General features: G+C 37.7%; 1 protein-coding gene across 10 annotated transcripts in view; it reads left to right on the plus strand.

The window, feature by feature from the left end:
• Positions 1-24742, plus strand: part of FGF13 (fibroblast growth factor 13) — a 521462-nt gene that overhangs the window by 286878 nt on the left and 209842 nt on the right. For 6 of the 10 annotated variants that reach the window (XM_084870237.1, XM_084870240.1, XM_084870239.1 and 3 more), the window contains one exon: positions 18923-19090. The exons of the other annotated variants lie outside the window; for them this stretch is intronic. In XM_084870237.1, the coding sequence (XP_084726363.1) occupies positions 18923-19090 (168 nt within the window). The remainder of the gene's footprint in view (positions 1-18922; positions 19091-24742) is intronic. 10 annotated transcript variants of the gene reach the window in all.

Raw genomic sequence — 24742 nt, forward strand, 5'->3', positions numbered from 1 at the left:
ATACCCAAAAGATCTACAAATCAGGACACAAAGAGATTCTTATCGGCCCATGGTTTTTGCAGCATTATTCACAATACCCAAACATTGTAAAAAAACCAAGTGTCCATTAACAGACAAATGAATAAACAAAATGTGGTATAATACAAACAATATAAATTCTAATATAAGCTATAACATGGATGAACTTTGAAAACCTTATGTTAAGTGAATAATCCAGACACCAATATAAATATATATAGTGTGTGGTTCCATTTATTTAGGCAAATTCATAGATGGAAAGTAGATTAGAGGTTGTTAGGACATGGGTGAAGAGCAGACTGTAGTGTTATCACTTAAAAGTTAGAGTTTCTGTTTATGGTGATGAATTTTTAGAAATAGAAATAGTGCTCATTTTTGCATAAAACTGAACATAATTAATGCCATTGAATTACACATTTTAAAAAATGATTAAAATGACAAGTTTTATCTTATACATTTTACCACAAAATCTATTGTGAAGAAAGCCTGGCCAGTGTGCCTCTGTTGTTGAGCATCAATCTGTAAACTAGGAGGTAAGGATTTAATCCCTAGCCAGTACACATGCTAGGATTGCCAGCTCCATCTATAGGAGGGGGAGGCATGCAGGAGGCAGCCAATCAATGATTCTCTCTCATCATTGATGTTTCATCTCTCTCTCCCTCCCTCTCTGAAATCCATAAAATTATTTTTAAAATTTGTGAGGAGAAAATATTTTTCTTCAAAATAGTTAAATTATTTAAAATTACTGTTTTCAAATAATCTTTTTCTCTGAAACAGAAAATAAAGATGACCACAAATGAATAGAAAACTACTCATCTAAAGGAGGATTTTATATTTCATATTTAGAATGACTTTATTTCAAATGGAAGAAATATTACTGACACTTCAGTCTACTCAGGTTCTACCCTGTTTCCCCAAAAATAAGACAGTGTCTTATATTAATTTTTTCTCCCAAGTTGCACTAGGTCTTATTTTCAGGGGATGTCTTATCTTTCCATGTGCTAGGTCTTATTTTTGGAGAATGTCTTATTTTCAGGGAAACACGGTATTTAGAAATTTTCTTTTGTTATAAACCTTTTTTCTTTTTTAAATAAATCTTTATTGCTTACATTATTACAATTATTCCTCTTTTTTTTCTCCATAGCTCCCCTCTACCCGGTTCCCACCCCACACTCTGCCGTAAACCCCACCCACTGTCCTCATCCATAGGTGTGCAATTTTTGTACAGTCTCTTCTCACACTCCCCACACTCCTTTCCCCCTAAGAATTGTCAGTCCACTCCCTTTCCACGCCCCTGATTCTAGTATATTCACCAGTTTATTCTGTTCATCATATATTTTATTCACTTGATTTTTAGATGCACTTGTTGATAGATATGGTATTTGTTGTTCATAATTTTTATCTTTACCTTTTTCTTCTTCTTCTTCCTCTTCTTAAAGAATACCTTTCAGCATTTCATATACTGCTTTGGTGTTGATGAACTCCTTTAGCTTTTTCTTATCTGTGAAGCACTTTATCTGCCCTTCAATTCTGAATGATAGCTTTGCTGGGTAGAGTAATCTTGGTTGTAGGTTCTTGCTATTCATCACTTTGAATATTTCTTGCCACTCCCATCTGGCCTGCATAGTTTCTGTTGAAGAGTCAGCTGACAATCGTATGGGTGCTCCCTTGTAGGTAACTATCTGTTTTCCTCTTGCTGCTTTTATATTCTCTCTGTGTCTTTTTCTCTTGGCATTTTAATTATATGTGTCTTGGTGTGGTCCTCTTTGGATTCATTTTGTTTTTTTGTGCACTTCCTGAATTCGTAAGTCTATTTCTTTCACCAGGTGGGGGAAGTATTTAGTCATTATTTCTTCATATAGGTTTTCAGTATTTTGCTCTCTGTATATTCTTCTGGCACCCCCATAATTCAGATGTTGGTATGCTTGAAGTTGTCCCAGAGGCTCCTTACACTATCTTCATATTTTTTTATTCCTTTTTCTTTTTGCATTTCTGGTTGGGTGTTTTCTGCTTCTTTTTATCTCAAATCTCTGACTTGATTTTTGTGATCCTCTAGTCTGCTGTTGAATCTCTGTATATTATTTTTTATTTCAGTAAGTGTATGCTTAATTTATAGTTGGTCCTTTTTCATATCCTCAAGGGTATTGCTAAATTTATCAGCATTTTCTAGAAACTTATTGGAAAACCTTATTACCATGGTTTTGAACTCTATAGCCAGTCATTTGCTTTCCTCCATTTCTTTCATTTGTGACCTGTTTCTTTTTTCCCACATTTTGGCTGCTTTCCTAAATTGATAGAGTGGCTTTGTGTGCTAGGTGTCCTATAGAGCCCAGTGTGTCAGCCTCTCCAGTTTCCTGAGGTGGACACTCTTGGTGCACCCCTTTATGGGCAGTGTTCACAGTCTTGTTATAGTTAAGCCTTGATTGTTTTTGTTATCACTTGGAGGAATTGACATCCAGGCAACTGGCTGTGAGCATCAGCTGTGTCTACACTGGGAGAACTTCTGTGCTGGAGACACCCTTATGAGACAAGACTTGCTTCAGTGGGGCTTTGGTGCTCACTGAGTCTGCCCCCTGAGTGTGTCCCTTATGGATCTGAGGAGTTGTAATTTGGTATGGTCTCACACTGACCACTGGTTACACTGGCTCTTGGATCTCCAAGAAGGTGCTAATTTAGCCTCTGCCTAAGGCCACCCAGCAGAAGCTATAGAGAGATCTGCAGATTCCTCTTCTTTGTTTGGGTTTTGAAGGGGCCCAGTTGTGAAGTAATGCAATCTTCTGTGGGGTCTTGTTTCTGGGTCTCACTGACTCAGCTGCAGTTTGTTATGTAAGTATAGAATTCAAAGGACCCATTATATGCAAAAGCCTCTTGGTTTAGCTTGGATGGGGCTGAGTCTCAGGATGGAGTCTCAAGGCAGATCAACCAGCAATGGCTTCATGGGGCGGGATCTCAGGGCAGAGCAAACAGCTATGGCTTCCCTTCAGCCTTACCATAAGAGTCCCCCGGGGTCTCAGTGTCCCAAGGTAATTGCTACAAGTACCTCTGAGAGAAAGCTGATCTCGAATTTTGCTCACTGCCAGACAGTCCAGTTTCTCCCAATATGAGTCTGAGTCCCCAGAGTCTTGCCTGGAACTGAAGTTCTGAGAGGTTGAGAGCTTTTGTCTCCCAATTGAGAAAACCAGGCACATATTCAGTTGCCAGCCCTCTCCATGTAAGCACCTCCATACCTATGCCTTCTGCAGTTCCTATGAGTCTCAGTATGCTTTTCTCTTTCCTTCTACCCTGTTTCCCTGAAAATAAGACAGTGTCTTATATTAATTTTTGCTCCCAAAGATGCACTAGGTTTTATTTTCAGGGGATGTCTTATTTTTCCATGAAGAAGAATATGGTACACATTTATTGTTAAATGAAAATAAAGGAAATTTATTACCTGTATATGGTACAGTAGTACGGTAGTTGTCAACACAAACCAGACAAACTGTGAATCCTACAGTATTAGGAATTTACTCATTTATTCAATGACAATTATGTCATCATCTTCTGGAACATCATCATAACAATCCAATTCCTAAATTTCCTGGTGAATTTCTTGTGACTCCATTTCTTTCAGAATCAGTGGACCAAATCTCTCATGTTTAGCCTAGGGGGGCCTTATTTTCGGGGGATGCCTTATATTTCACTCAGAAGGAAACCTGTAAATAGGTCTTATTTTTGGAGGGTGTCTTATTTTCAGGGAAACATGGTAGTTGCAGAATTTCCACTCAGCCAGCCTTCCTGTGGTTCTGGATGATGTCTGTTTTGTCTTTTAGTTGCAGTTTTGAAATTGCTGTGAGAGGCAGCACTTTAGGTGTTTACTTATCCTGCCATCTTGGTTTCTCCTTGTTATAACCTTTCTCAGGGGACTAATGCTAAATTTAAGAAAATTGTTTTCCTTTATCATGGTAATCTTTAAATAATACAGAGAGGAATTCATCCTAATGACTCTGGTTCATCACCACAGCCTGCTTCATTAATTTAAGAATCAAAGCCTCAAAATAACAGCACATTTGTGGCTAATAAAGTCCCTGCCAGTAATGTTTGGAGGTCATGGCATAGCTGGATCCTATGTAAAGAATATTACAAGGCCATAATTAAGATGTTGATTGCATTTTATTTCTTTGTAGACATCAGGATCTTCTAAAATCATGTGATTTTTGACAGAGTTCACTTCTTTGTGGCTGTAGGATCAATGTCCCAATTTCCTTGCTGGCTGTCAGCTGGGGGCCAATTTCAGCTTCTAGATACTGCCCAATCTTCCTTGGCACATGGCTTTCACCCAGGAATTCTCACAGGGCAGCATATTGCTTCAAGGCCAGTAGGCAAATCTTTCTTTTATAGTGCTTTCACCTGATTAAGTCAGGCCCACCCAGATTAATCTCCTTTTTATTAACTTAAAGGAAACTTGACCTTACATCTGGAAATGACTTACATAATTATGCAAGCTAGCAAGTCCCAAGATCTGCAGGGTGAGACAACAGACTGAACAACCAGGAGAGCTAATAACTTAGTTCCATTCCAAGTCTTAAGATCTGAGTACCAGGAGAACTTATGGTATGGTTCTAGTCCAAAGGCAAGTAGGCTTAAGACCCAAGGAGAACCACTGTCTCAATTTGAGTAAAAAGTTAGGAAAAAAGCTGAATATTCAGTTCAAAAGCCATCAGGCAGAAAGTGATTCTCCTTGCTTATGGGAAGGTCAGCCCTTTTGTTCTATTCAGTCCTTAATTGATTGGGTGAGGCCCATTCACTTTAGGGAGGGCAATCTGTTTAATTCAGTATATATTGAAATGTTTGACAAATATTTGGGCACCCTATGGCCCAGTCAAGTTCATATGTAAAATAATAATTATAGTGTTCTCCAGTAATTATGCACTTAACACCCTTTGCCCTGACAAGTGGGGCTAATCCAGTTATGATTCACCCAGTTCCTGCTTTTACTGTGAACCTGAGTTGAGGGTGAGAGACTTTTGTCAGGCTGTTTCCTACAGCTATTACAGGAGCACATTACAAGTCTGGTTACAACATTTTAGGCTGTGTGCCTCCATGGAACTTCTGGGAGAAGGGAAACAAGCTGCACTTGCTCCCTGGCAAGGAATTAAAGCTGAAGCCAGGAGCAAAGGCAGGAGGCCTTCTCTTGCTGGAGAATCCCAGCTAGGCATGCCTACTGCCTCTTCTACTTGCTTTCGCCACTTCCTCCATTCATTGCAACCACCTTAAATTTGGATATAAAAAAGAACATTGTGTTCTTTTTGTTCACCAGAAGTCTGGTAAGGGACTTCCAAAGTCCCCTGCAGACCAGAAGGAATTATAAAAAATCAGTCTGCAGCAAAAGGTTGGCAACTCCAAAGTGGGTCAGGCTATGATCATTGCAGCTTCCTAAATCTGATTGTCACTTACCCTGATCTCAACCCAAAACATTTTGCTAAGGTCCCATAGCTTAACCTCAGGATCTTTTTGCCAATCAGAGACAGACTCAAGGGTGATAACTGAAACCTCTGAGAATACCTCACATACATTAACCTTGTTTCTGAGAAGTTGTCAGCTAAACAAGTGTTACACAAAGGCATTGGGAAAGGAGAGGGGAAGGAACTGCACTCTAGTCAACTCTAAAAGATTACTGATGGTGATACTTCTGCATTTCATAGGAACTTTAAAGGTATCTTGTCTACCACTCAGTAACTAAATGCCTAATTGGGAGAGCACTTACTTAGAATATTTTGCCCTGATTTTCTTGTGAGCAGTCTTGAACTCCATTTAACTCTCCATTAAGGAGAAAGAAAAGAGCCATCTTTAATTTGAGAACTGGGAAAGGACTCCACTTCCTCAATTTATAAGAGTGGCAGTTTCCAATAGGCACTCCTCAAATGACCAAGTTTCTCAACTTGAGTTTAATTAATGCAAATATGGGAGGTATGTCAGAGGGGATCAAATTGCAGAGACTATCAGAAAACAACAGAGAGATCAGATTTTGGAATTGTGTGCTGCCTCCTGGTATGGGCACTTTGCTTCAGTGCAATCCAATAAGATTCACATCAGCTTGTCCCCATCACATTAATATATTTGACCCCATGTGTGACCTGCCTTACCCCTCTCCATCCCCTTGTTGTTGTTTTGAAATCAGACTTCCTACTGAGATTCCTGTGGGATTATAAGAACATCATCAATAGATGATGATTTCTATGGCAGCAGAAGATTTTTTAATGAATGCCTAGCTGCTCATTCCATCTGTGAAGGAACAAACCAGCACTCATGCTTCCCCCCCTCCCTCCTTTATATCTTCTTTTCCTGATTACTCCCTCCTATTTATCCTGGCCTCTGATCTTGGCCATTGAAAACAGCTGCTTCTTTCTCTAGTATCCTCCATGAACCAAATAGACAAGCAGCGTTTGACAGTCTATAAAGGCTTTAGGACTTTTCCAATTCTCCCAAGCCATGGTTCTGAGCACTCATAAATATTAATGAGAATATTGGTAGGGGAACAATACTCCCTTTCTCTCTCTGTCCAAGTTGTGAACAAATCAGAAGCCAAAATAGAAAGGTGTATGAGCAACAGAATATCACCTTTATTCTTTTAAAAAATATTTATTGTTGAAAGTATTACATATGCCCTCTTTATTCCCCAATGACCTCCTCCAGCATACCTCACCACCCTATTATCTGTGTCCATGAGTTATACATATATGCATACAAGGTCTTTGGTGGATTATTTCCCACCCACCCTCCCCCACCTCACCTTTATTTTATCTGTGAAAAGATTGGTATTATAACAATGAACCCTGTAATTAGACAGATGTATCCACTCAGTCATAAGCATCTCTGGAACTCTCCTATCCTTCCTTTGCATAGGGCCTCTACCTGCAAAACTTAAGGCATAGAGGAACAGAGTGGAACACATGCTTTTTGTGGTAAGCAGGTCCCCAAGGAGAAAGAGAAAAGGAAGAGGCTAGGCTATGAATGCTAGTTTCCCTTTTAAAAGCTCACCAGTGCCCCAACCAGAAAATAATGAATGTTGGGACAAAGAGAAGACAGGAGTATTATGCTAGTGAGCTTTATAGTGAAGAACATATAAAGGTAAAGGAAGGACCACCACTCTCCTCTACAAATTAAGCATTGGAAAAGACTTTAGATATCATCTGGTAAACTCCATTTTTGAGGAATCTGGCTCACTTTAAGGGCAAGGGCTTTCGTTTACATTTTTTCTCATCCATTATATAATATATGCATTGACACACATAGTTATGAGTAGGCTCTTAGGCTGTGCTATGAGTCCAGGCACCTCATATATATATATTATTGATTTTCCACAGAGAGGAAAGGAGAAGGATAGAGAGCCAGAAACGTTGATGAGAGAGAAACATCAACCAGCCGCCTCCTGCACACCCCCCACTGGGAATGTGCCTCAACCAAGATACATGCCCTTGACCGGAATCAAACATGGAACCCTTCAGTCTGCAGACTGACGTTCTATCCACTAAGCCAAACCGGTTTCGGCATCCTCACTTCTAATGTTCTTCTTCATTCCTCTCTCCTATTAGCACATGAAGTGTTAGATTTGTTTGATGGTCTCTTTGACATAATGAGAGAGGAAAATTAGATGTATTGAATGGAAACAAGGCTGAAGAGAGTCAATTTCTCGAGTGTTTGTTGTTTTGCAAACTTCCTATCACCTACATCACTGCCATTAATATTCTCATGCATTGTTAATGTTTGCTGAGTACCTACCTAATCATATTCTATGTAGACATATTTAGTATAATGATACCGCAAGGGTGAGTTTAGTGTGAGATTTCTTTCCTCCTATGCCTAAAGAGTAGAATTAGCTGACACACAGAAAATATTTTCCCTCTGAGAAGTGTATATTCCATGGAATTACCATTATCAAAGATGATCTATATTAAATTGATGCTGCATACTGCTAGACATAACCTCTGTTCTGAAAAGTCTATATCCCTAAAGTATGTACCCAAAACCCAGCCACTTTTTTGCCACCTGTACCACTGCTTACTAATTACTATCATCTCTTGTCTGGATTATAGCAGTAGCTTCCTTACCAATTTCTCTGCTTCTACCCCTGTGCCCTGAAGTCTGTTTATAGCATCAAGTGTAAGCTTCTGATCACATAAGCCAGATCATGTCACTGTTTTGCCTGCAACCATTCAATGGCTCCCTGCTACTTACAATTAAAGCCAGAGTTATTTCAGTGGCCTATATGAGCAGGCTTCTCATTACATTTCTTTTTAAAAAAATAAACTTTATTATTCAGATTATTATAAATGTTCCTCTTTTTTTCCCCCTCCATTGCTCCCCTCCACCAGGTTCCCACCCCACCCTCTGCCCTTTCCCCACCCCCCATTGTTCTCATCCATAGGCGCACAGTTTTTGTTCAGTCTCTTCCCGCACCCCCTACTCCCCTTTTCCCCGAAAATTGTCAGTCCACTCCCCTTTGATACCTCTGATTCTATTATATTTACAGTAATATTGTTCATCAGGTTTTTTAATTTCCTTGGTTTTTAGTTTCGCTTGTTGATAGTTATGTATTTGTTGTTCATAATGTTTATCTTTATCTTCTTTCTCTTCCTAAAGAACCCCCCCATTACATTTCTTAACTCACCTCCTACCACATTTTCTTTCAGCCTCTCAGTTCCAGCCACATTGGCTTCCTTCATTAAAAAAAAATCAAGTCAAACTCCTTCCTCTGGATCTTTGTGAAAAAAATTATATATATATATATATATATATATATATATATATATATATATATATATATATATATATATAATTATGGTATCACATAATTGTCCTCATCCTTTTTTTAAATTTCTCTACTGGGACCACTATTCTAGATACCTCCATGTTTCACTCCATTGTGCTTTTTTTTAAATCAGGCTTTTGCTCTAACATCACCTACTCACTGAGGCTTTCTGTGATATTTAAATTAGAATAGGTTATTCTGCAGTAACAGAAAGCTAACTTGTAAAGGTTTTATTTTTTTTCCCCTCTATGAGTCTAGCAGCCAATCAGAGCAGCTCCATTCCCATCAGTGATTCAGATACCCTTGGATGTCTTAACTTACTGATTTGTTTACTACCTTGCTTACTTATCCCCATCCCCACCCCATATGTGTAAAACACAATAAAGGCTAAGATTTTTGTTTACATTTACCCATCTGCTGTATAATATATGCATTGAAAATTGATTGGCATATAGGAGATTCCTAATAAGTATTTGTTGAAAGAATATTGAAAATGCTTGTATTGTGACAGGGAATGGAAAATAAAAAGGCATGTGTTTGTGCATGTGTTTTCTTCTCCGGTGAAAGTTTGTGAAGATATGTTAATTTCATATATAATTGATAATTGTGATGGACAATAGCTTATGGACTTTAGAACCTAGTAGGTTTTCAGCATTGAGATTTGGATATTGTGTAAGTTTTCTATTGCTGTCATAACAGATTGTCACAAACTTAGTGGCTTAAGCAACACAAATCATCATCTTACTGTTCTGTAGATGATAAGTTAGGCACACATCTCACCAGGACAAATCAAAGGTTTTGGCATGGCTACATTCTTTTTAGGGGGCTCTAGAGGAGGATCCATTCGTTCCCTTGCTCATTTTGGTCATTAGCAGAATTTAGTTCCTAGTAGGATGGAGATCCTTGTTTCCTTGCTAGCTACCAACTGAGGCTGTTTTCAGCTTTTAGAGGCTATGTATGTTTAGCTCATGACCTCTTTCCTCTATCTTCAAAGCCAGCCACAGCAAGTTGAGTCCTCTTACACTTTTAATTGGCCTTTCCTTTTCTTCCTTTTCATCTCCCTGACTCATTCTTATGCCTCCTTTTAATTTTAAGAGCTCATGATTGCCTTGGACTTACCTGGCTAATACAGGGCAACCTTTATCTGAAGGTCAGCTGACTAGCAACCTTAATTATTAAAATTGTAATCTAAATAAGGTAACATATTTAGAGGTTCCAGTGATTAGGATGTGGGTATCTTTGAGAGGGGCTTATTCTGCCTACCACAGACATATAGACTAATATGAGATATGGTATAGTGAGCATGAATATAGGTTCTGAAGGCATGAATGCCTAGCTTTGAACCTCAGCTCTGCATCTTGGGGGCTGGGGTACTGTGTACATTTTCCTTAACCTCTTCAATATCCAGTTTCCGGTGTGACGAATGGGAACAATATTGATACATGTCTCATGGGGTTGTTGTGAATACCAGAAATGATGTGCAAGTGGGTAATATACACTAGGCATTTGATATTATTCCTTTTAAAAATATACTTTAAGTATACCTTGTGTTCTAAGTGTGAGCACCAAACCCAGCTTAGAGTCCACCTCAGAAGACCTTACCTTTACTAGGATGAAGGAGTGCTCATTTGCTAAAACCCCACTTAACCAGTTGGGTTTTCAAGGAATGAGGGGGAATTTAATTTAATTATTCATGATTCATGTACACTTAAGTCACTAAGTGCTATTTTAAGGACATTTGATGGCTTGAGGTCTTAAAAATAATCTTAATGCCCTTTTTTCTGACAGGCATACTACCAAGAGTAAACAATTTTGAATATATTGTAATTTGCTTAGAAATTCTTCTCAAGTTTAGATAGGTTCTAATATGGCACGATGTATTCTTACATCTGAAATTCCTGAAGGGACATCCCTCCTCCTCAGACCTACCTCCAGAAGAAACACCAACTCCTTTTTTTACTGAATGAGGAGTTGGAAACTGTGGCAGAGATATGTGCAAATAAAACACTCGTTCAATTGAAATCTTTCTTTTTTAGAATGAATTTTTAGAATTCAGCTATTGTAACTGGGGATTTTGTTCTAATGCTTTCCTTAGCTAAAAAGGAGCCTCTTTTAACTTTAAAAAAGGGGACATGTTCTTCCACAGCACATAGGTAAGAACTGCATTTCCTGGGGGTTTTAAGGACCATTTGTTTGAGCTTGTAAAATGATGAGTATGATATTGCTCAAATTAAAGTAACTGCCTTTTGATGAGCTCAAGTGTAGCCTGTGACTAACCAGGAAGAGAAGGATTTAACCAGTGTGTATTGTAAATGAAGTAAGATGTGTCAAGACTCACTTCCTGATCAAAGTGAAGAGCCTTCTCCTATCTCTTTTCTCTTTTTACTGCTTCTGGAAACACTGACTCCACCATATTACATGGAATGCCAGGTAGCACAAAAATCACAATGACATACATATATTTTATTGTTTTTGAGAAACGGTTTTTATAGATCAGCTCATTTATTGGTATGAGCTTTATGGTTCCTGCCAAAGGGTTAGTCAAGATAGGCCGCTAATGTAGTTGAGTGAACTTTTACCGATGTCACTGTGGGTAGAAGGAGGCACCAATAGGTGCTAGAGGCCCATATGATCACAGAACACTAGCAGGCAGGAAAAATAAAAGAAGACAGCTTGCTTAAAAGTAAAAGTAGTATTTCCTGACTAATAAAATAAAATTAGTTTGCTAATTAGATACCTTTTTTATGGGGGATATGGGAAGGGAGAGGTGAATGATGGCATTTATCACTCTCCCATTCATATAAGTTTAAAGCAACATTACGGTATAATTTTTCAGTCACTATAACTAGGACCAAACAATTTCTGTCACCAGCCTTGAGGTTGGGTTTCCTGAGCTCTCATAACATCCCAGGGACTTAGGGCAATCATGAGAATTGGATCAGAGATTAGCTTTTGAAACATGAAATAACAATATGAAGGAAATAGTGACAATGAATCATGCAAGACACTTCTAGCATGGCATGTGAAGGTGTATGGTGTCAATGAGCATATTTTCCTGAAAGACATGGCTGTAGTGCTTGAAAATGCCCATTATGAATATTGGAAAGGATACTTAACTCCTCTGAAATTGAATTCTCCAAAAATGGAAGACTGATAGAAGAAAATAGACTTTCTATATTAATTTACCCTGTGATATAGCCCAAGTAAGGTCTTAAGATCAAAATTTCAGGCAAGAAATTTTCTGCAAGTAACTAAGACATCATTGTGTGAGTCTAACCAGAGTGTCTGTATTAACAGTTTCTAATTATGCATGGAGGAAGAGGCAAAATTTGGTGCAATGTCAACAGCTAAAATGAGTCTGTAAGTACTCTGTAATGGCTGCCTAGATGTTTCCGTTCCTAGGACACGGTAGCCAGAGGCACTTTGCATTAAAAACAAAATGAGGGAAAATAAAAATTTTCATGATTGAACATTTTCAAGAAATTACAGATGGCATTCTGGAAGCAATGCCAATTGTCAGCCAACATATTACTCCATGAGAAATATAACCATATTTTCTTTTCTGCCATGAGTCATTCCTCCTACTTTAATAAGCCACAGAGGATTTCCCAGCCTCTCCTTTTTTTGTCATCACCACATGAGCCAAGTCTCTGATTGGCTGGGCCCCACCTGAATAGCAGATGCCTAGAGGTACTTACCTAGTGTCTAGCACTGCTATTGGTGCTGTTCAATGTCATTGCTCACTGGAAAAAGCCTTTGTTGTAGGCTGAGGAAAGACCCCACTGATGTGTAGTAGTAGTACTTTACATGATGCCAGTCAAAAGCTTTCTGTGACCTGGATGGTTATCATGCTTACTAGTGCATTTTTCTCTTTCTGATCTGGGCTGCAGGGGTGAAACTCCCCTGAATTGACTAGATGAGCTCTTGCAGAATGCTTAGCATATTTGATGGGCCCTGGCACACTTCTGCTGCACCACTCTGCTACGGTGAATGCTTAGCATCTTTGAGAGCCACAAAGGCACTTCCAGGATTAGTACTACTTCTTTAAAAGGGGCTTGAGAATGAGGTGTGTTATACCCATCATCAAGTCAAGTGATTCTCAACTAAGGCACTTTTGCCCTCATCCCACTGTGGGGGATATTTGGCAAAATCTTATACCCTTGGATGTCACAAATTGGTAGGGACCATGGATACTATTAAAAAATCATGCAGTACAAAACACACACAAAAACAAACAAACAAACAAACAAACAAACAAACAAAAACAGCCTTTTAAAACAAGGAAGTATCTAGCTCCAAATAAATTAGCAATGCTTAGAAATCCTGGCCTAGTTCAATCACTTAATTTTTGAAATGAGAAAATTGAGGATCAAAAATGTGACGTGGCATTCCAAAGGACACCAGAAAGTAAGCAGCAACCCAGGGTGGAGATTTTGGTTTCCTAGCCACCAGACTGCATTTTCCAACAGTTTTATCTCTGTTGTGGACAGCATTTCCTCCACATCAGATGTCAGGCAATGTGCTAAACTCTTCCCATTTAGTCCCCCTAAATGGCTTGCCCTAGAAGGGACTGATTTCATGCCTGTGAAACTACCAGGTGTGAAGAATTGTAGGTCATTGGGAAAACAAAATTAATACTCAAAGAAATATGGTTCTCATCTATCAGGAACTTACATTCAAGTTGCAGAGAAAAGAGATATATATGAAAATAATTATCAGTCTAACTTTTTAATAGCCAAAAAGATGTCCCAAGACAAAACAAGATAAATTTCATAAACTATTATATGAAAATTAAGAGTTAGAGTGAGCTCTTTACCTTACCTTTGACAGAAGGTTAGATAAACAGGAAGGAGGGCATCCTTTATTTGATTAATGATAAGTTTTGAGTGTGTATTTTGAGTGAGGCATTGTGCTGGACCCACATATTAAATGGTAATGGGACAAATAATGTTTATATTTCACAGAGCTTGTATTTTTGTGGGGAGAATCAGGTAAGAGACAAGTACATACATGCATGGATGCACACATATTACATACATACATACAATAATTAGATGGTGACAAATGCAAATGTACTTAAGGTGCCTGAAAAGATATATTTGAGGAAGTGGCATTTAAGTAGAGCCCAAATGGAAATAAAGGGGGAATCACAGTGAGCAGCAAATACAAGGCTTTATGGGAAGAAAAAGCCTGGTATAGTCTACACATTAATTAAAAGCTAGTATGAGCAAGAAGAGAGTCCTACAATGGAATTTAGGAAGTGGGGGACTGCTATAGTATGGAGTTTGAATTTCCTATTCTACCATGAAAATAGCAAAAACAGTGTGAACAAACAGAATTTGGAGAAAGATCTAATAGTGCTTGGGGAACTGAATGGAGATGGGGGGAAATACAAATAAGAATTTAACACATTTCTAGATTTTTTTTAAAAGTCATTTCTAATTTGGCTAAATGAAATGGTCATTAGCATTGATCTGTTTTATTCCGTGACTTGTTTACTTGTTACTAATTTACATTTAAACCTGCCATCTTGATAATGTCCACTGGTGGCAGTAAAGCTTGAATATCAAAAGCAGATAAGTGGATGGATAGTTACCTGTGAAGCAGAATGGAGGTCTTGAGCTAACTCATCCTATGTTTGAATGTACTTTTCAGCATGACAGGTTTTCAGGGACATGGAAGAGTATCACTCTAATTACGCTGTTTTCTTCTCACTTTCTCATTATGTCAGGTCATTGGATGATTTTTGTATTTGTCATACTTTCTGTTTCATAGGTGGTTTTAACTATTTGCTTATTGTAGTAAATAGTAACTTCCTTTGGGAATCCCATGGCTGTATGTGATTGCCATAGCTCTAGTGATCTCAGATTTGCTTTGATTTAAAATCATATATCATTAAATATGTTGAGTGATCTTTGTGATGAGTAAATTTAAAAGCAAAACCCAGCATCACAAACTAATTGATGAATTGTTAACTGTTTCCAGCGTGAAGTCAGCATACCTTGCAAATTATACTGTCCTGGTGAGGAGCAAGTGCTTTTGTAGCATTGTCTAAATAGTTTCCTATAAACTTGCTTTTTTGTCTTTGAATGAAGAAAGAAAAACTCATTGGGTACAGGTATAATCTTTGAAGCTAAAAATTACTGAAGAACCTGATTCCTATTTAATATATCAATGTTTGTACCAAGCAGTTTTACTTTAGACTTGATGGTAAACACACTAGAATTTTGGATGTGCTTTTCCAATAATTGTTCCAATAAAAATTACTTCCTCTCCCTGAGTACATTGTAGTGTTTGTAGTTCTACTAAATATTTGGATAGCTGTTTTATGTATCATATATACATTTAAATGGTCTATTAAATTGGAATTATTTGGTTTATCAATGATCTTTTTTTTACTATAGATTGGGTCTTTATTTATGTCTAATTTGAAATGGGTGTACTACATTTCTGTGAACCTGAGTAGCTTAAGCCAAGTCGTCAGGCTTAGACTTAAACTCTCTTCCCTTACCATGACTGTCTCCCATTTCTGATCTTGATCTTGGTGATTGCTGAGAAGCCTGAAGGAGAATGGAGATGATTTTAATGCCAGTCTAGTGCTGCTACTGGGAAACCAGTTCTAGGTGCAGGCTTGTCCACCTAACGGATAGTCAATGGTATGTATACCTTTTATACTAGAAAGTAGTTCTTTCACAAATTCTAGTCATAACTATTATCCTGCAAACAAAAGTCACTTATTTTTAGCACCTCCTTGTCTGAGTATGCCACCCTTTCGTGTTTGTGTGTCAGTGGATGTGTGGATATGCATGTGTCCACTTGTCCCCTCCAACTCTCTACCACTCTTTGGGACTTTGGAATCCCGAGTAGGTGGGCTGTGTGATCATGGGCTGTGTGATCAAAGTCAAGGGAACTGGCTATAAGGTCACAATTTTCTGGCGAAAGCCTACTCCTTGGAAGTTGTTGTAATGAGGCTCAGCAGCCTTTCTCAAAGCATGGGGCCATACAGTTTAGAAACCAATTATGAGGTACTCTTACCTGCCTTGAAGAGTTAAGGTGAACCTCTGAAACTGAAGAAGGCTTTGTGTAAATCTATTGTCTACTTAATCACTGGAGTCCTCGGTCTACCTCCAAGATTGGATAAGCCTATCATTGGGAAGGACAGCAAGATTAATTGAATAAATGTGGACAAATGGTTGAAATGAACAGAGGGAGGAGTGGTTTTCAATGAGCAGAGATTGTGTGCAAGAAGGGAATGCACTAGAAGGGGGAAGTGGTAGAAACTATTGGACTAAGTCATTGAAATAAAAAGAATTCCTCTTTTTATAGGCTGACTTCTTTGCAGGTTTACTCTCCATTTTTTAGAGCTAATACCCCTTGGAAGCACTGCATCCTTATCCCTTTTTTAAGGAATTAGAAGTAGGTACCTACCTGCGTTAGAGCTGGGGTACTGTAGGAAGTCCCTTGTTACTCCTGCTGTTGTCAATTGCATATACAGCCACTGTCTTACTTGAGGGAGTCCTGGGAATAAATGGATTTGATATAATAGTTTTAATTTTTTTCATACAAAATAGTCTCAAGTTCAGAGATTTTATAGATCTGAGTGAGATATTGCCTATACAATGTTACTTCTGTTTAGAAAGTCCAAAATGTTTCTGGCTCTTGTGTCATATGACATCAAACTTCTGTTTTGCCTGAATTGACTGATGTTTAGGACATAGATTAAAGACAGCCTGAGACCCAACCTGAACCATTAACTTCCAGATGTTCATGATTTGCAGAGAAATGTTCTGTGCCTATGGTTATTACTGAGATGGCTCCTTAAATGCTCTCATCTTGGCACCTTTTGCACTTGCTAAATTCAATTTGAAGAAAGAACAGGAGAGAGAGCATTTTGTGGAAAGTAATTATCCTGCACTTTTGTGACCTTCATGTTTCCCTCATCATGATGAATTTTTGGGCTGGTTCTTATATCAGTCAGCATGTCCTGCTCTCTTGAATTTTGTTGTATGTTACAGATAACTAGTTGTATCTAATTAAATAATAATGATGGCACTGTGAGGCCTTTTTCTGGGAATTAATGACCAGCTGGGAAAAGCTGATGGATGGAGAGTCAGCCAAAGGCTATTAGCTTCAGTCTGCTATTAATCTCCAGATATGCTAATTTGTGATGTCATTGTTGGAATTGAAAAATAAAAATTGGAGACAGTTTACATATGTTTATCATGTACTTCTGAATAGCAAGTTCCCTATGTATTATAAAAAGTTATTTTTCATTCTCTAACTGTTCTTTAATCTAAAAATATGATTCTTATATACAGTGCATGAAAATAGAATTTCTCAGATGGGTGTTCCTTTCTTTTAAAAAAATGTTCCAAGTTTGGGAAGTTTTCTTTAAATATTTTGGATGGTACAACCAGCATTTTTCTTCAGCTGTGATGCTGGAATTTGATAAGTGTCTATATTATCATAAGTATCTGCTCATGGCAGGAAATGGTTGCAAGTGTTTATGAATAGCAGCTGTTGCTAGCAAAGATGTTCATTCAGTGCAATTCTAAGAAGTTATAATCACATTCCTAGTAGATGAAGGGGACTCTCTGCCAAGAAAAGCTGTAGTGGTGTATCTATATGAAATTTTTTTTATTACTGCTGCTGAATGCTAGAGGAAAATAAAAAGAAAAATGACTAAAATATTCATCAGCTTCTTGCATAATTTAATGACTTACAAAGGAAGACAACAATTTCATATACAGGCTAGCTATCTAAAACTTAATCCAAACTCATAATACTAATTTGAAAGTTATGTTGGTTTTTATATCATTTTTACCCCAACGTGAAAGAAAACTCTTAAAGCCCATTAAGATTCTAGCCAATAGGCTGGGAATGTTACACTAAACACAGAAGCTTCCGATCTGATTTAAGTCACAAGCTGTTTATATTCCCTAAACACCACAGCATTATTCTCCCCATTAGAAGTTTGTTGATGGTACCAGTCTTCTTAAATGCATATTTAGTGTATGCATTTGGGGGAATAGAATGAATCAGTAAGTCACTAATCACAGCTCTTGGAGGCACTGACTCACTCCTGGCAAAATGGAATGTCCTCTTTGGGAAGGGTGAAAAAAAGAGAAAATTCGTCCCTGTGTCAGTTCCCTGTTTCTACAAATGCAGTTCAAATGTGCACCTCCTTCGGTGGTTGGTTATCAGGCTAAAGAATGTTTTGCAATTGACACTGTAAAACCAGACATCTGTACATGCAGGGGAAAATTACTAGAAATTCATAATAATGCTTAGGAAATTGACAAAGGGCCTAGAAAGAAAATGTGGGCTGAGGGGGGCTTGGTGTATTTCTACAGCCAAAAGTAATGAACCAGGCCCTGCTCTTCCACAATTCAACAAGGTTGGTCTTTGATCCAGTGTTGATTACTAGGCTCTCAATTGGGATTTCTTATTTTCATTAAGGGGTTTTCAATATCTGAGGAATATTTGCAACGGCCCTAGTTTTCTTTGGAAATAAAAGAGTGAAAGCAGCACCCTTAAATTTTCTGTCAGAGTCAGTATATACTGCATGGATGTCGTATTCTTGCCAGCAGAAGAGCAAGGAAAGAGAAGTAAACTGATAATTGGTGGACAATGTCCAGTGTCACCTGTAAATTCAGGAGTGGGTAAAAGTAGGTTTACACTTGTGGGTATGCAAAACAAGAGTTTATTCTTATTTATTATGGTATTGTTTACATATGAATAACTTTTCCCCATCCCTATATTTATGCTGTATCTCAAATCGAGACATGTGAGCTCTGCATGGTGTTTATTTAGATACAATATAGTTAATGGTATTAAAATATTTTATTTCACTCCAGGCATAGTTTAACACTGTTACCTACCTTTTCATTGTACTGGCAGTAGAGGTCTCTGTAGTTGAGTAAGCTATTCCCAACCGTTTAGTATTTTAAACAAAGCCCCTAAAAATAAAATGGACAAGCTATTAAATGCTTTTCTTTGGAACTTTTTGGGGGAATGTTGTTTCTTTAGTCTTTCCTGGGAGTAGATTTGATTTAAGACGTTCGCTGCTTTCATGAAGCTCTAACTTGAGTTCATTTTGTTATGTGGTGACCACAGTTCTGGATGACGCCCCTCCTGGCACACAGGAATACATTATGTTACGGCAAGATTCCATCCAATCTGCGGAATTAAAGAAAAAAGAGTCCCCCTTTCGTGCTAAGTGTCACGAAATCTTCTGCTGCCCGCTGAAGCAAGTACACCACAAAGAAAACACAGAGCCCGAAGGTTTGTGAGCGACAGACGCGTGTTTTGCTTGTTTTCTCTTATTCTTTCTTTCTCTTTCTTTTTGACTGTGCATTGCCCTCTAGTGTGCTGTTAGGCTCCCGAAATAATTAGGAGGCCTCCTGGTTTGTCGGTGAATGTGTTATGCAGTCTCAGATGGGACACTGTATAATGCAGTCATCTCTGGCACAGCACACAGCGTCCTCCTGCTTCTCATAGCTGAAAGGTTTTCAGCTGGTGTCAATACACTGACCCGGTTTGGCTGCTAAAGTTGCTTGCACCTGGAGCCAAAGTCTGACCCAGTCTGTTTCCATCACCTGGCATTCCTGAAGCAGCAGTCGGCTGAGGAATGGCACTTCAAAAATGAAATAATACTCTCTTCCACTCCATAAAGCTTTTGCATTGCGCTCGAAGAATGCTCGTGATCTACTTAGTTTGCTGAAGCAGGCCCAGACTTGCCATGTAATGCACGCCCTGAAATGCATGCCTCAAGGAAACAATGAGTAGTTTGTTTTTCTTTTCAGCTCAACCACAGGTTTGGAAAACTCTACCTGATATTCTTTAAACTGAGTTCACAGTATTCCTTGCAATCCATGCTATAAACCTATCTCTAAAGTACCTGGTTTCCCCAGAAAGAGTATTTCCCCCCCACTTTTCTGCATAGGTCAAACAGGAACATTTTTTACATCACAAAATGCGGTAATTTTCTTTGCCAGCTGTGTATATTTCAATTTCCAAAATGACATTTGAGATGTGTACTATAGATGCTAATTAAATGCTTCTTGGAAAACAGCCTGCCACCCCATCCTACACCCCCATCCATATAAAATACTATTGCAGCAGTTTACCAATGAATAACACTGGATGTGACTAATTTAACTTGTCCTATGGCAGTCGGTGTAGACTTTTGCATAAACGGTTGTGCTCCAATTTTTAAAAGCAACCTTATTCCCATTTCAAGTTGCCCTTTTGTAACATTATGGGTATCTTCAGTACAACTGTCTGTTTTACTTGGAAAAGACTACCATCCATATGGTGATGTTCAAATTTTCGTGTGTAAGAAAATTATTCCACATCAACTCTATTCCATAGTTTTGGAAGCACAATTTTATATCTCAAAGTCTCCCCTTCTCCTTCCTTCCAAATAGAATTTTAAATGTTTATTGGCAGAAAATGAGAAGTGTATATTTCTCATTTTTTTATTTCAACAATAGAATATGCCTATTTTATTTTGCCCATATTTTGTTATACAAGCTATATCCACTTTGGGTATGAGTTCTCATGTCAACACTTACCTATCTGAAGCTGTAAATGGAGATCCTTTACAGTGAGTAAAAGAAATCTTTTGGTGATTTAGTAGAGAAAATACTAACTTGCATTTGTGTGCTAATGGAACAAAAAAATTAACCAGTGACAATTACTTTACTATATGTAATGCATTTCAATTTGTTCTGCTTTCTTTTCTCTAAAATTATGTGTGCATATTTGCAAGTACAAAACAATATCTATATTATAGATATATACTGCTTATTATATAATTATGTAACAGTTAGAACATCAGCCTGAAAAATAAAATTTGGCTTGACTAAAAAAAAAAATGTAATTTAAGAAGCAGCTGGTTAAATTCAGTCAAACAATTGGTTAGAAATTTCAAATTGTTTTAACAATACTCAGATTCTATAGAGAACAGTTGAATAACTAAATTTCAATCCCCATCCTTTTTCTTATTGCATATAATTTTGACAGGATCTATTGATTTACAAAATATTATCTTGAGTGTATTGCTAATACTGTTAGTAATGTTTTCAGATCCAAAAAATTACTTTGAGAATAGGTAGCAGTTAAACTCTTATATAAGTTTTGGATAGTTTTAGTCTGTTGTTCCATCCACAAGTTGAGTGGCTGCCATCCTTTCACGTTTAATACTTTGATGATGGGCATTTAGTCTTTTTTTTGACTGAAGATTTTCCTTAGTCTTGCTCTCCTGCCAAGTCCACTGGAATAGCGAAGCTAACTCCGTATTCCTCATTATGAGTTATTTGTAAATAGTATTGAGGTTTTCTAGGATGACATTTACAATTTTACTGTAACCCCTTCAAACAAAGGCACAGAAGCTAATGAAACCACTTGATCTCTGTACAAATTATCAAGACACAGAAGACCTTAGGTGGGGGCAAAAGAAAATTTTCTGGGGAAGAGATGTCAGATAAGGAAATGTTGCTAAGAAATTAACATGCTTACTTCATGTACGGTACCAAAGCTCATCATTACCAGGAAGTGAAGTAACTGTAAGTTTCAAAGAGTTCCATGGCCATTCTGGTGACCTGGAAGATTTTTGCAAGATTAGTTTTTAAATACTATAAGGTACAGTCTTCAGTTCTCTCTTACATTTGCTATAATGCTTTATTATACTTGGCATAAATGGTTGTGATACAATTTCAAGTACAAGTGAATATAATCTTAGTTCTAAACTATGCCCCATACCTTGACACATTTTATTCTCATGTTAAGCATTTAAAGAGAGAGTTCCTTTCACTGTCTCTGTGCCCAAGGATGAGACCTTAATTGACCTTGTAAAATCAGATGTCCACCGATTTTACTGCAAGTGAAGGCAATGGACAGGATGTTGAATCTATCCATTGCTTGCTGTGTGCATGCCAAACTATCAGCATGACCTCTTCTAAAGAAGTTATGTTTCTACAGCCCTCATATGAAAAATGTAAAATATATTTAAATTTGGGAGGAAAGGACTATTTTGACTTGGATGTCTTTGAAATAATTAAATTAGGTAAAAGAGGTTTGTGTGTACTTTGATAAGACTGGAATTAATTTTCTTCTTACTGAATTGACAAATATACCAACTTCTTTTGCATTATTATAGATGAAATATTGATGTTTATTTTGGTTGGTAATATTTTTTTAATATATTTTATTAATTTTTTACAGAGAGGGAGAGAGATAGAGAGCTAGAAACGTCGATGAGAGAGAAACATCGACCAGCTGCCTCTTGCACACCCCCTACCAGGGATGTGCCCGCAACCAAGGTACATGCCCTCGACCAGAATCAAACCTGGGACCTTTCAGTCCGCAGACCGACGCTCTACCACTGAGCCAAACCGGCTTCGGCTGGTTGGTAATATTTTTTATAAGGGCCAGGTAATTTCCATAGTTTATGACCACCTGAGATTTAGTACAGACAACTTATTTAATCTTTTCACAGTCATCTGTCTTTTTATTTTTTAATTTTTTATGTATTTTATTGATTTTCTACAGAGTGGAAGGGAGAGGGATAGAGAGTTAGAAACATTGATGAGAGAGAAACATCAATCTGCTGCCTCCTGCACATCCCCTACTGGAGATGTGCCCAAAACCAAAGTACATGCCCTTGACCAGAATCGAACCTGGGACCTTTCAGTCCACAGGCCAAAGCTCTATCCACTGAGCCAAACCGGTTTTGGCTCATCTGTCTTTTTCAAGACATTTTTGGGGACCCTCAGAATTCATGTAAAACATTACATAAAATGAGTTATATATCTTGCTTTTCAGGATACACTAAGGCCAAATTATGTTTTGCTAAAAACAGTCTTCTATTTCTGAGAAGCCAATTCTAAAATAACTTATATATTCTGATCCAAATGCTTGTGATTTTCACTGTTATGATTATTGTCATAAAAATCACTTATGATGTAATCTTATCTGAGTACTGGAATTTGGCTGAAGAAGCACATACAAATATCTGAGAGTCTAATTTGGCCTAGTACCAACCAGCAGCTGTCTTTGTTATGAGAAAGCCACATGGAGAGTGGAAATCATTACTAAAATCTTTTTCCTTACTGTTCCAGGAACCATTTGGCAAGAGAAACTATAATTATCAGAACTGTATTCTTTTATTTATTTTTTCCTTTCATTGTCATGTGTGACAAAAGGAAATCAATGATTAGAGTAACTTCTCAAAGTCAATCTATTAGCAGCATAGTTGCTAATAATAAACACCTGTCATTGGGCTTTTACTGATGTTTAAAAATTGTACAAAAGAATCACACCATGATATACATGCTTGCATGTGATTACTATTGAAAATCTATGGAGAAAACTAAATCATGGATTCCTAGCATTTGCTTTTGGATTGAATATCCTGATTATAATAGTAAATTTGTACGAGTTAACATAATATAGGAAAATATTACAGAACTCAGGGATTTGTCACCATCTTTTAATCAATCCTTTGGCTTCTTTTGTACAATCTTGTTTTCATGTGATTTAAAAGACACACACACACACACACACACACACACACACACACTCCATCTTCCTCAGGACATCCTTAACCTTTTTTATTCAAAGAGGCATCCAACCATAGTTACTTTGGTTGTAGAAGAGCATTTGTGCTCCAGACTGGTGATGAAGTATATCAGCTTTTCAACCAAAATAAAGCAAATTTCTGTGCCAAATGTTAAAGGGACATGTTTGTACTTAGCACAATGTCTATTATTTTATTAATGCCATGGTTTCTTTATACCAGAAAGAGAATTTATCACATGTATATAAATCTTATCTAAATGGTAAGAAAGAAAGGAGGTAGAAGAATATGAAGGAATATGCTGAGGAAAATATTTTTATTTTCATCTTTACCTTATATTTCAACTATCTTTTCTTGTCATGTGTCTATTTAATTTTAGTACTAATTTACCTTTTGAGAAAATTGAATTAATTCTATTTAAATGAATAGCCAGTCCAGTACAATGAAGCAACCTCTAATATTTGATACCTGAAAAATGTTTTGACTTTCAGAAAAGATATAACTAGTTTCCAAATCTGAAAAATTAAGGGGCTATTTATAATTTATTAGGAGCACATAAGGCCATATGTTAGGGTGACTCTGAATAGATAAAATACTTTATTCTCAACCTTTTAATTAAAAAATAACTATTAATTTAAAATAACTATTAATTTAAAAATAATCTAAGAGGAACAAAGATGGTGACATAGATAAACACATGTTCTTGCTGCCTCACACAACTACATCAAAACTACAACTAAAAAACAAATTAGATGTCATCCAGAACCATGGGAAGGCTGGCTGAGTGGAAGTTTTATAACTATAAGGAAAGAGAAACAGGCATTGAAACTGGTAGAAGGTGCGGAGGTGCTTGAAATAGGATGGCAATAGGGTGTGCTGTTGTTTTCCATCGGGAGGGAGATACAAGATCCCAATTACTCTGAACTCCAGTTCCAAGGGAGACTCTAGGGGCCCAGACTCAAATGGGGAGAAACTGGACTGTCTGGCATATGGGGACAGGAAAGCAAAGGTGGCTTTCTCTCAGAGGTGCTTGCAGTGATCACTGTTCCTGTGTGAGGGTGCGGGTTGCAGAGACAGCTGACTGGTAGCTATTGCTGTTTTCTCCACCCTGGTGATTCCCTGAAACCCTGCCCCACCCAATTTACAACCCCACCCAAGTGCTGCGCATCAGCTTTTGCATATGAATGGCCTGTCCTTATACAATCTAAAACCTAATAAACTGCAGCTGAGTCAGAAAACTCCAAAGCTTCCAAAAGAAGGCCTAAGTCCTGGCAGCACAGCCTGCATCGCTTAACAGCTGGGCCTCATCTGGGCATTTTCAAACCTGAAACAAAAAGGAGGAATCCGCAGATCTC

This window comes from Pipistrellus hanaki (assembly GCF_964339955.1).
Source record: "Pipistrellus hanaki genome assembly, chromosome: X".
Taxonomy (NCBI): Eukaryota; Metazoa; Chordata; class Mammalia; order Chiroptera; family Vespertilionidae; genus Pipistrellus; species Pipistrellus hanaki.